This window comes from Tetrao urogallus (assembly GCF_951394365.1).
Source record: "Tetrao urogallus genome assembly, chromosome: 27".
Taxonomy (NCBI): Eukaryota; Metazoa; Chordata; class Aves; order Galliformes; family Phasianidae; genus Tetrao; species Tetrao urogallus.
This window is the reverse complement of record NC_136840.1, coordinates 2,307,568-2,319,739: the sequence shown is the minus strand read 5'-3', so window position 1 is coordinate 2,319,739 and position 12,172 is coordinate 2,307,568. Positions and strand designations below refer to the sequence as shown.

Sequence of the window (12,172 nt, the reverse complement as noted above, 5' to 3'; positions counted from 1 at the left end):
CACAGAAATCCACCCCAACCCAGGACTACTGAGCAGAATCCAGGTGTTTGTACCTTTGCCTTCCATGTTCAAACAGCCTTTGAATCAGGAGTTTAAATCCAGAGGAGAACAGCTTCCACCACAACGTACCGTCAGCCCAAACCCAGTGCTACTCCTTATTCCCATGGAACACAAACATCCCACAGCATCCGTGTTTAAAACCCTGTAAGCCTTCCCCTTGGAGAACTGCTTTGCTTGTGTTGTCTCATTCATTTTGCTTTGTTTCCTCCTTTCCAAACTGAGGTTTAAACTTGCACCCCGTTTCAGAGCATTAAATTGCTTTTCAAATGCAGCCCACACGGCTCTGTTCTTGAAGCATTCATTCTTTGGATTCCTCCAGTGTCAAAAGATAAAAGGAAAAATCAAATCCTCGAGCTCTACTGTATGAGATTTTATATTGCACTACAACTTCAGGTGCAGACAGATGAGTAACTGATCTATCAAAGCTGCTCAAAAACAACAGAGAAAAAAATCTTCATCGAAGGATCAGCAGCGCTTTGCTGGCAAGGGAAACACACAAAACAACAACAAACCCTTCATCCTTCCTGTGGCAATCAGACTTTGGGTTAAATGCCTGAACAAATCTTCCCCAATCATGGAAAAAGACCAAAAAATAAATATGGGAAATGATTCTACTTCTGGGCTCCATGTACCAGAGCTGACGTAAGCACTACTCCAACTGATGGCTGCTCAAGCCAGAAACAGAAGAGCTCATTGTCTGCAGGCAGCACAGCGGTGTCACCTATTTCATGTCGTCTCCTTATTAACCAAACTCTGCTGGCAGGAGCTCAGCCCTTTGTTTGACATCCAGAGAGCTCCTACATCTTCCCAGCTTTTCTGTTTCCAGAAGTTGAAACACGAAGAATGTTTGGGGTTTCTTCCATGACTCTGACAAGCAAGTTGTCAATGTAGTCTTCAAGCTCGCGCACCTGGAGATCCTTCTTGGTGATTGTGTCCCTCTGTTTCAGGACCAGCTGGATCAGCTCATCATGTGTGAGCTGAGCATAAGCATAGGCAGGATCCGAAGGATTGTATTTCTGCAAAAGAAAGGCAGGGTCATCTCACACTGCAGGTAAGAACTGAATGCTGTCCAAGAGGTGGTTTGGAGTTCAGGCAGCAAGGAACTGCCTTGCACGTCCATCTGCCAACACAAAGCTGCTCCTCAGAAGTATTGCTGCTTCCCACCTTTGTAGAGCTACATCCAATCTCAGTGGATGCTGCTCATTGAAACCTTATGACTGCACAGACCTGAAATACACTGAGGACCTGGGAGGTCAAACTCAGGTGAAACAGCACAAACCCTCCCACAGGCCTCAGGCATTTCACTCTCCTTCAGATTATCACCACAAACACACTTGGAAAACTCTGCCTTAAACTCCACAAATATTTCAACATGACAGGTTTCTACCATTTAAATTAAACTTTCTTCTTTTCCACTTGTCCCGGAAGGAGGCACTGCAGGATTAGCTTTAGAGGTCACTTGAGACCAAGATTATCAGAAGAATCACCCTCTCATTAAATCTGAGTGGTTATACAATGGTTATACAAGCTGCACAGCGACGCTTTTAGGAAGCAGAGGATGTAAAATCAACACATCACAAGGCAGCAGCCCCCCCAGGATACCTTTTCCCCATCTTTAAGATCCACAAACCTACTTCAGGGCAAAAAGAAGCTTTGCAGACTAATCATGTTTGTGTATCGACACTGACCAATTTGTCCAGTCTTTCCTGCTGATCCAAGTTATGCAGCTCACAAGCAGGACCAGCACAGCAGCATCACTCAGAGCTGCAGCTCTGAACGTCCTGCTCACCTCTGGGCAGTCAGGCAGCAGCCTTCCATCCCCTCCACTCAGAAACCCCTGAGCAAACAGGAGGCTCTGATGCTGTTACTGATGAGATGCAAGAATGCCCCCACCTCTAAGGGCAAAAGGAAACAGCACGTTCCCCATGGTGTGAGCACAAGCACAAAACAGGAGACACAATCCTAAGCAGTGTATGGGAGCTGAGTTTGAAGTGCTTCTCTCCACCTTACCTTTATGTTCATCTCCAGCAGCTTCTCATTCATAGCGCTGATGACATTCAGGTCTTTGCTTTGGGATTTATTTGCTGTGGTGTTCATTGGCTTCACAGGGTGAAGTCTGTAACATCACAAAGGGCTCGTGTCATTCAAGCAGTACATTGATACTGGCATTACATCTTCAGAGTGAAAACAAATGCAGTGAGAAACTGGGGGAAATCCCTACTCTGCGCTCCCTCCCACTCCAGAGATTAAAGATTCTACTTTGGGAAGATCAAGCATCTCTGCCTCGGCTCCTCTAAGTGCACTCCAGTTCTTTCTGCTGTCTTTACTGACTTCAGGCATAAAGAACTCCATAAGACTTCAGGAGATAAAGAAGCAGTAACAAGGGAAATATATCCTAAACAATGTCATAAAGGAAAAAGCAAGGTCAGTCCACAGGAGAAGGCAGTAACACCAGCAGTTATTCCCATCTTCTGTGCACCAGTGTATGAGTTCTTAATGAATCTGTGGTTCTTTCAAAACACCAAATGCTTCTGCTCTCCTGGGACATGCAGGCAGTGCAATTTATCTGATGGGATTTTGTGCCATAAAGTGTCACAAGGTGTTTTATTGCTCAGGATTCATAGCACTGGTTCTAACAGAGCAGGAAAAGGCAAAGCTCACATCAAAGGCAACGCTCACATCGAGGGCAAGGCTCTCAGCACTGAGATACCTTCAGTGCATTTCCCGTGTTCTCTCACCTGTGCTTAGGAGACACGGTTTCACCACTCTGTTGAGTTTGGTTAGGGTACGTTTCAGAGGGTGAAACCCATGCCTGAAGAAGCTTCTTCTTGCCAGAATTTCCTGCTTTATCTGCGAAGCCCTCTGCTGTTGGCTTTTTCGGAGACTCTGCTCTCTGACTTGGGGTGTCAGAGGAGAGGGAGCGAGAGGAGGAGCGAGGCTGGGAAGAACACGACAGGGAAGAAGAGGAAACAGAAGGCTCAAAGAAGTCACTCTCTGCACGCTCCCCAGCACCAGCACTCCTTTCTTGTTTCTCAAAATGACTTTGCTCACTGGAATGAGGCGGCATACCTGAGTCAGGTGTCTGCTTACTGACCCCGTGGCCGTGCCCTCCTGCAGGCAGCACAGGCACAGCACTTCCTCCTGCTGCACACAGGGTTACTCTGCCCGCAGCAGAGCTATCAGAGCTCTCCTTCTGGTTCTCGTGCAAAGGCATTCTATCTACAGGCTCTTTAATGTCCTGATCACCTGCAGCAACGCCGTGGTTTTCCTGACAGTCACCCTGCAGCTCATCATCAGAGCCTGCCTCAGGAATAGCAGGAAGGGCAGCCGGCCTCACGCCGTGATCTCCGGTAACTGAAAGGGCAGACTGCAGATTCGTGAGAGAATCAAACAGCTCCTCATCCCCTTCCTTCCTCACACGTCTGCTAAGGCTGTCAGCTCTGAGTTTTACTGGTGGGACGAGGGCTGCCACTGAGCCGTTCTGGGGGAGGGACCCACGAGCACCGGGGCTTTTCTCAATCTGTAAAGCAAGGCCAGATGCAGAGCCTTCGCCCTCTCCTGAAGGCCCGACACTTAACTCATCAGCCTGAGGAACTGGGGGGCATTGCTGCATTAAAGACAGCCGTGGTGCAGGCTGTGGTGCGACAGCCCCCTCCCTGCCAGCTCTCCCTGCTGCAGCTTCCTGAGGAGGCTGCGTGTGGGCTGGGTTCACAGATGGCACTGGAGATGCAGGAGCATCCTGAGTGGGTGAATGCTCCTCCCTCCTCTTTTCACTCAGCACCTCCTGCTTCTCTTTGAGTTTACTCTCAGAGGAAGGTGACTGTTCAGCACTGTTCTCTGTGAAGAGCACTGACTCGCTTGTATCTAAAGAAGGGCCCACCTGCCCCTGTACAGAATCACACTGATTCTTTGGAGCCACACCAGGGTTGACAGAAAGAGTGCCAGCAGGGTTTGCTACAGCATTTACATTACGAGTTGAAGCCACACTCACACCTGAAGCAGCGACAGCAGAGTAGCTCAGATCAGCAGAAAGTCCTGCTGAGGAATTGTCTCCATCACCAGGAAGGGCAACAGGGGAAGAAGCAGAGACAGCTGTGAGACCTGGCTCATCCACCCCCCATCCAGTCTTGGATAGAAAGGGGTTATTGCCATTAAAGCGACCACCAGAATGGAGAGAAGGTGCAGGCAGAGGAGATGCGGAAGCACATGCATCAGAGCCTCCAGGATCCCGGCCCCATTCAGAAGCAAAAGGATTATTGCCACTATGAGAGACCTTTGGGAGCCCTTTGGGAGCAGAGGCTGCAAGGTGATGGGATGAAGGGATGGCAGTGTGGTCAGAACCCGGGGCTGGGGACTCCCTGCCCCAGCTGGGATTAAAGGGGTTCTTGCCACTTAAAAGCTCTGCAGTGAAAGGAGAAGGAAGAGATGCAGAAGTAACGCCCTCGGAGCCTGCTACTTTCTGTCCTAGTTTAGGAACAAAAGGATTGTTGTCACTACTGATGTGGGGCACAGGCAGATAAGCAGGAAGGGAATCAGGTGCAAGAGTAGGAAGAGTGGCTTTGGTTTCCTCCTCTGAAGACAGGCCCAGTCTGCAAAAGGGACAAAAAACTTGCATGTCACCTGTGGATGCAACACGAGGCAGCAACAGACAAGCTTCAGCACCAGATTGCACCACTGCCTGACAATGGAGATAAATTACACAGCAAGAGAGCCAGGAGCTTATCTAACAGACTAAATATGCTTAAAAGCTCCTCACAAACACCTGATGGATGTCAAAATGCTTCTGCTGCCATCTGCACATTCAGGTTGCCTCAACTGCCTCAACTTCTGCATCCCAAGCACTTTCATTAGTAAGACACTTTGTGTGCAAGATGTTTAAACAGGAAGAAGCACTGAAAACAGAGGGTTAGAGGCAGGCAAAACATAGCCTTATTAGTAAGACAGATGTATTTACACACATATATACAGACAGACATATATATGATATCACAAACACACATGAAGGAGCAGAATTTCCGAAAAAGCCTTGAGTACAAAATGCCCCAGATGTACTTGCTGCTGCTGTGAATGTCAGAAGCAGAAGGGCCCCAAGGTTAACTCTTTTGAAGACCACAGCAAATAACAGAAGGGAGAAGCAGAGATGTTAGAACTGATATTTCAGCCCTTGGATGTGTTCCAAGCCACGCAGCTCTGACAGAAGAATGTTAGTTTCTGCAAAAGGAGCCAGCAAGAAACTTACCCCAGACTGTGAAAAGATGCTTGTGCTCAGGGAACTGCTATTTTGGCATCACTCACAGGTAATATCCCTCTATCAATCTATTATTCACATTGAAAAATTAAAAAAGAGATACCTGTGACCAATGCCTGGCTCCAAGCCCTCAACTCCCCTCCCCCTGAGCAGCACGCTGCTGCTGCGTGCAGCACATCAAGCTCAGAAGTGCTGCTCTGGGGTAGGAAGCACCCTAACCAAACCTACAGCCACTGCGTGTCACCATTTATGTCAGCACGTGGAGCAAAAGTCACTGACCTGGGTTTGACAGCTTTGGTCTTTGCTGGTGCAGCTGCTTTCTCAGGTTTCCTTTCTTCGTCAAAAGGGTTGAATGGCTGCTTACTTGTGAAGCCTTCTGGCTGAATGTCTTCCGAAGGGTTTCCTCTGCTTAAATCTGTTGGAGGTTCAAGGCATTTGGCTTCCTGTTCATTTTTCTCTTCTGTAGCTTTGTTTTCCTCTTCCTTCTGAGTTCTGTCTGGAATACTTTCAGCATCGCTGGTTTTCGCCGCTTCCTTTTTCCCCGTGACCAGCGAAAGCAAGGCAGACTTTTTCTGGTCTGTTTTTTTGGTCTCTTTGGTAACTTCAACACTCACAGGAATGCTGGTTTCCACACATTCCTCACTGCTCAGCAATTTGTACGATGGCAAAGACATAGCTTTAAAGGTCTCCAAGGATGCAGACCCAGACAAAGCATTGCTGGGAGTCGTTCTTTCCGTCTCCTCAGGTCCTTTAGCAGACCTGAAAGAGAGATTCTCTTCTGAAGCAGAGACCTGCTTCTTCCTGAAGTTGCGAGGAGAGGGAGAAGAAGCTGGAGTGCTGTCCTTCAGGGTGCTCTCTTCCATATAAACATGACTGCCATTGATACACAAACTGGACTTGGAAACCGGATCGTTTTTAGATTTAAGGCCGCTAAATAAAGAGAGCCCTTCTTTCTTGGTGTTGCCAGCAGCTGGTTGGTTCAGCTGCCTGCTGTCCAAAGTTGCTGCTTTACGATGTTTAAATACAGAAGGAGAGGACTTCTCATCTAGAGGAATTTCAAAGGTTCCTGGAAAAAAATAAATGGGGGGAAATTCAAGATTTCTCTGATGCTTGCTATTAACAACTCGTTAAATGATCACAGCTGCATGAGTGTGACTCCTCTGGGTCCCTCAGTGCTGCCAGCCCTCTGCACGCAGCTTCTCAGCACCTACAACCTACCAGATATCCACTATGGAACCACACCACTGCAGGTTAGGCTCACGGCTGCTAAGCCAGCCCAAGAGAAGCTTAGCTGAGAATGCCTGTACCTGCAGAAGTTCCAGGTCAGGCTGGATGCTGCTCTGAGCACCCTGATGGAACTGTGGTGCCCCTGTTCATCGCAGGGTAGTTGGACCAGATGGCCTTTAAAGGTCCCTTCCAACTCAAACGCCTCTATGACTCACAGAATGGCCAGGGTTGGAAGGGACCTCAAGGATCACGAATCTCCAACCCCCTGCCACATGCAGGGCCACCAACCTCCACGTTTAATGCTAAACCAGGCTGCCCAGGGCCCCATCCAACCTGGCCTTGAACACCTCCAAGGACGGGGCATCCACCACCTCTCTGGGCAGCCTGTTCCAGCACCTCTCATGGCTCTGAGCACAGCCCCGTGCATGCAGGGTGCACACTCACCTTCCGAGGTTGGAGAGGTCTCCGAATCCTCATCATCCCACTGCGGCTGGAAATCCGTGGGTCTGAGCCTCACCCTGGCAGCCACGGGCTGAGGTGTGGGCAGCACCGACATGGACTGGGAGAGGGAAGTCTTCTGGAGGCCAGGTTTGGAAAACAGCGTTTTGAACTTGGATTTCTTCTTTTCCTTCTCAGATGCTTCATCTTCGCTGTCGGCAGGGGAGTGCGTCGTGTTGGGCACGATGGCTGAGGCTGTGTCAGAGAATCCACTGCTCCGCTTCCCCTTCAGCTTGTCCTTGAGTTTGCCAAACGGGGAGCGGGCCTTGTCCTTCATGGACAGATCAAACATGCTGGCAGTCAAGTTGCTCCTCATGAACTGGATGTCTACTTCGATCTCCCCTCTCTCCTTTTCCTTTTTCCCTGGTTTGGAGCGCAGTTTGTACCACCTGCAAAAAAAACAAGGAGATTTCTATCCTCAACAAGACATGGTTGAGGACCAACAATGTGAGCGACCCCCAGACACACCAAGAACTTAACAGGGGGTGCTGTAAGAATGCAAAAAGCCTACAGTGCAGGAAAGAAAGCAAAACCTTTAATCTTACGACGACGTCACCATCCCAGAACCCACAGGAAAACACTTCTTATTGCGAAGAGAAAGTTGTTAGTGAAATTTGTCTTTTTGTTTGGGATCTCGAACAACACATGGAATTGACGTGGGTCAGCTCTGCCACTTTTTTTCCTGTACTTTCTTCAGGCTTCCTGAAATTCACAGATTTAAGGCTTTGAAGTGGGTGCAAAGGGAGCTGCTGACGCTGTACCAGAAAGGTTACATGCCTCCCACACCCTCATACCATTCATTCCAGCTCCTTTTCAGCAGCTATGGTAATGCTTCTTAAGCTAAAGAACCCCTAATCAACACAGCAAGATCCAAAACAAGAGTTACAGAACGGCTGGGACTGCCACTCAGCTCTGTGAGAGAGCAACTGGGTCAAACCACGAGATCTGCTCCAGGCAGAGCCTTATTCCCTTCTGAAACACAGCACAGAATGGGAACCAAGCTGCAAACCCAGCACCTGCCTGCACTGCACTTGCTCAATTCCTGCTCCTTATGTCCCCCTCAATGACATTCAAAGCACAGTAGTGCCAGAGAAGGGAGGTTATCAGTGCTGCATGCCAAAGTATTTGTTTATTTTGTGTCTACTGAGCGAGCTGCAGGCGTCCTCCCTCCACTGAGTTGATACAAAGGACGCCTGGAGAACACTGACATTGCCTTGCAAAGGGCAGAACTCCATCGAGTTCACACTTCAGTACTTTGTGTGGAGGAGAATAAGAAAAAGCAATTTGCTCTGATGAACAAAACAAAGCAGAAGTGAATGAGCGAAGGCTGTGGGAAGCTGGAACCTCCCTGGACAGCCCTCTGTGCCCATGCTTGATCCCAGCAAAGCACAGGGCAGACTTTGCTCTGCATCGTGTAGTTTCTAGGAGCTACCTGCATTGCATAGGCAAATTTTAGCTGCAAACAACCAGCGCTGTCAGCCACTCCAAAACACAAGCAGTGGCTCTGGCCAGCACCCAGGTCACAGCACAGGGCTCAGCAGCAGCCCCTGATGCTCTATGCCATCACAGCAGCTACGTGATGGTGGAAGGAACAAGCTGCAAACAGGAAAGCAAGAGCAAATCGATGCTAATGATGGGGAATATCATCAGTTTTCCCAGGAGCACCGAAGTAGCATTTTTCCATGCTTCTCCCTTGGTCCCAACACAAAGAAAGGAGCCCATGCCAACTCGCTGGCTGTAAGCACCAGGCTCTGCATGTAAACACATTACAGCCTGACACAGCCCCTAATGACAGCTATGTGCTAATTAGGACTTCACAAGCTTTGTTAACAAACACGACCCAGACCTGGCTCTGACCAAACCGGTGTGAACAGCACAGGAGGAAGGTGACTCATTGCCGTTCTCAAACCACATCACAAAGTGCTGGTGCTGTCCCAAGCTCCAGGAACCACCCCAGGGCTTTCAGGACACCGCACAGCTGTGTACGTCCAAAGGTGTAAGTATGACACAGAGCTGCACAGCCTATTAAAGGAGACACCTTCCTGCTCACAGCCTAACAGCCAGCAGTGACATGAGCCCATATAACGCCGAATTATCTGCTCTTACACGCGATTAAGCTCTGCTAAGCATTCATTAAGACAAATCCATGTGCGCTGGCAGCACTGCGCTTTCGTTCCCTGCCTGAACTAAGTCTCAACTGAGACAGGGGAGGTTTGGGTTGGATATTAGGAGGAAGTTTTTCACACAGGGGGTGGTGAGGCGCTGGAACAGGTTGCCCAAGGAGGTTGTGGATGTCTCTGGAAGCATTCAAGGCCAGGCTGGATGTGGCTCTGGGCAGCCTGGTCTGCTGGTTGGCAACCCTGCACATAGCAGGGGATTGGAACTGGATGAACAATGTGCTGCCAACACACAGAGCTTCTCCAGATAACTTCCTCCCTCTCACCGTGACCTGCTGGCTCTCACATGTAAATATTTAAAGAGGAAAGCTGAGCACAGCCCTGAGGAGATCGCTCGGATCACCAGCAGTGCCACAGCAGCGGGGCTCAGATCCCCATTGCCCCCCATATCATCAGATCCCAATGCAGCCCTACAGGATGGATGCCAGCGTTCCCTCAGGCATTCCCAGCAGCACCCTCAGCTCCCCCCTAAAGGGTGCCCAGAACCACTCAAATCCCTTCAAGAGCCCCTTGGGAGCCTTCACAGAATCGCCAGGATTGGAAGGGACTTCAAGGATCACAAATCTCCAACCCCCTACCACACACAGGGCCACCAACCTCCCCATTTAACACCAGCCCAGGCTGCCCAGAGCCCCATCCAATCTGGCCTTGAACACCTCCAGGGATGGACGGGGCATCACAGCCTCTCTGGGCAGCTGTTCCAGCACCTCACTGCTCTCATGGCAAAGAACTTTCCCCTGACATCCAACCTCAATCTTCCCTCCTCAACTTCAAACCATTTCCCCTTGTCCTGCTGTCATCTCCCCTTTCAAAGAGTTGACTCCCCTCCTGTTTGTAGGCTCCCTTTAGGTACTGAAGGCTGCAATGAGGTCACCCCGCAGAATTCTTTTCTCCAGGCTGAACAAGCCCAACGCCCTCACCCTGTCTTCATACTGGAGGTGCTCCAGCCCCCTGCTCATCTTTGTGGCTCCTCTGGACCCTCTCCAACAGCTCCCTGTCCTTCTTGTCCTGGGGGCTCCAGCCCTGGACGCAGTGCTGCAGATGGGGCTTCACAGGAGCAGAGCAGAGGGGGACGATCGCCTCCCTGTCCCTGCTGCCACCCCTCTGGTGATGGAGCCCAGGATCCCATTTGCTTTCTGAGCTGTAATCACACACTGCTCGCTCATGTTAAGCTTTTGACCCATCAAGACCCCCAGGTCGTTCTCTGCAGGGCTGCTCAAAGGACCTCTCCTTCCAGTCCGTATTGATGCCTGCCGTCCCTCCGGCCCAAGTGCCAAACCTTGCACTCTGCCGTGTTGAGGTTCATCCTCCAAGCCTACTGAGGTCCCTCTGAACGGCATCCCATCGCCTCATCCCCACCACTCAGCTCGGTGTCATCAGCAAACCCGCTGAGGCTCCTCCCAACGACCCCCCCCCCCCCCCCGCAGCCCGCAGTGCCACCGCCGGTCTCTCCGTCCCCTCACCTGCAATGCCTCCGCCCTCCGTCCTCCCTCAGCGCCGCCAGATCGACTTCGGCGCGGCCCAGGAACTTATCGAGGCCGACGAGCGCTCGGTGCAGCACGGTGAGGCGCAGCGCTGCGGGTCGAGGCGGCGGCGGCAGTTCGAACGTCGCCTCCTCCCTCCACAACGGCTGCCCCTGGCATCGCTCCGCCACCGACGTGGAGAACTTGTCGCGGCCCAACGCCATGACGGCGTAAGCATCGCTGCCGCCGTGCCCGTCGGCCGCTTTGGAGCGCAGCCCCCGCGCCTGAAGCACCGTCACCTGGACGTGGGTCGGCACCCAGCGCGGGGCCGCCGCCGCCGCCGCCATGGCGGGCGGTGCGGAGCGATGAGGAGCCGGAAGCTCCCGACGCGGTGTGGCGTCAGCCACGCCCTCGATCTCGCGAGATATGCGGTGTGGGCGGAGCTTGGCGAAAGGGGCGTGGCCTCGCTGTGGGCGGGGCCTGAGAGTGCGGTGTGCAGGTATGTGCACATAAAGGTGTGTGAGTGCATATAAAGGTGTGTGAGTGCAGGTGTGTGCATATAGAGGTGTGTGTGTGCATATAGAGGTGTGTGAGTGCATATAAAGGTGTGTGAGTGCAGGTGTGTGCATATAAAGGTGTGTGTGTGAGTGCAGGTGTGTGCATATAGAGGTGTGTGAGTGCATATAAAGGTGTGTGAGTGCAGGTGTGTGCATATAAAGGTGTGTGTGTGAGTGCAGGTGTGTGCATATAGAGGTGTGTGAGTGCATATAAAGGTGTGTGAGTGCAGGTGTGTGCATATAAAGGTGTGTGTGTGAGTGCAGGTGTGTGCATATAGAGGTGTGTGAGTGCATATAAAGGTGTGTGAGTGCAGGTGTGTGCATATAAAGGTGTGTGTGTGCATATAAAGGTGTGTGAGCGCAGGTGTGTGCATATAAAGGTGTGTGTGTGAGTGCAGGTGTGTGCATATAGAGGTGTGTGAGTGCATATAAAGGTGTGTGAGTGCAGGTGTGTGCATATAAAGGTGTATGTGTGCATATAGAGGTGTGTGAGTGCAGGTGTGTGCATATAAAAGTGTGTGTGAGTGCAGGTGTGTGCATATAGAGGTGTGTGTGTGTGCATATAGAGATGTGTGAGTGCAGGTGTGTGCATATAAAGGTGTATGTGTGCATATAGAGGTGTGTGAGTGCAGGTGTGTGCATATAAAGGTGTGTGTGTGCATATAAAGGTGTGTGAGTGCAGGTGTGTGCATATAAAGGTGTGTGTGTGAGTGCAGGTGTGTGCATATAGAGGTGTGGGTGCATATAAAGGTGTGTGAGTGCAGGTGTGTGCATATAGAGGTGCATGTGTGCATATAAAGGTGTGTGTGTGCATATAGAGGTGTGTGAGTGCAGGTGTGTGCATATGAAGGTGTGTGTGTGCATATAAAGGTGTGTGTGTGCACATAGAGGTGTGCGTGTGCATATAGAGGTGTGTGAGTGCAGGTGTGTGCATATAAAGGT

The 12,172-nt window shown here is 50.8% G+C and overlaps 1 protein-coding gene across 1 annotated transcript; it reads right to left on the bottom strand.

The window, feature by feature from the left end:
* Positions 1 to 857: 857 nt before the first annotated feature.
* Positions 858 to 11,020, bottom strand: RAB11FIP1 (RAB11 family interacting protein 1; the record flags this gene model as incomplete). The annotated part of the gene is made up of 6 exons (XM_079547521.1): positions 858 to 1,076; positions 2,071 to 2,176; positions 2,799 to 4,649; positions 5,588 to 6,374; positions 6,980 to 7,422; positions 10,674 to 11,020. The coding sequence occupies 6 exons, from the start codon at positions 11,018 to 11,020 to the stop codon at positions 858 to 860; spliced, it is 3,753 nt and encodes a 1,250-aa protein (XP_079403647.1).
* Positions 11,021 to 12,172: the final 1,152 nt, after the last annotated feature.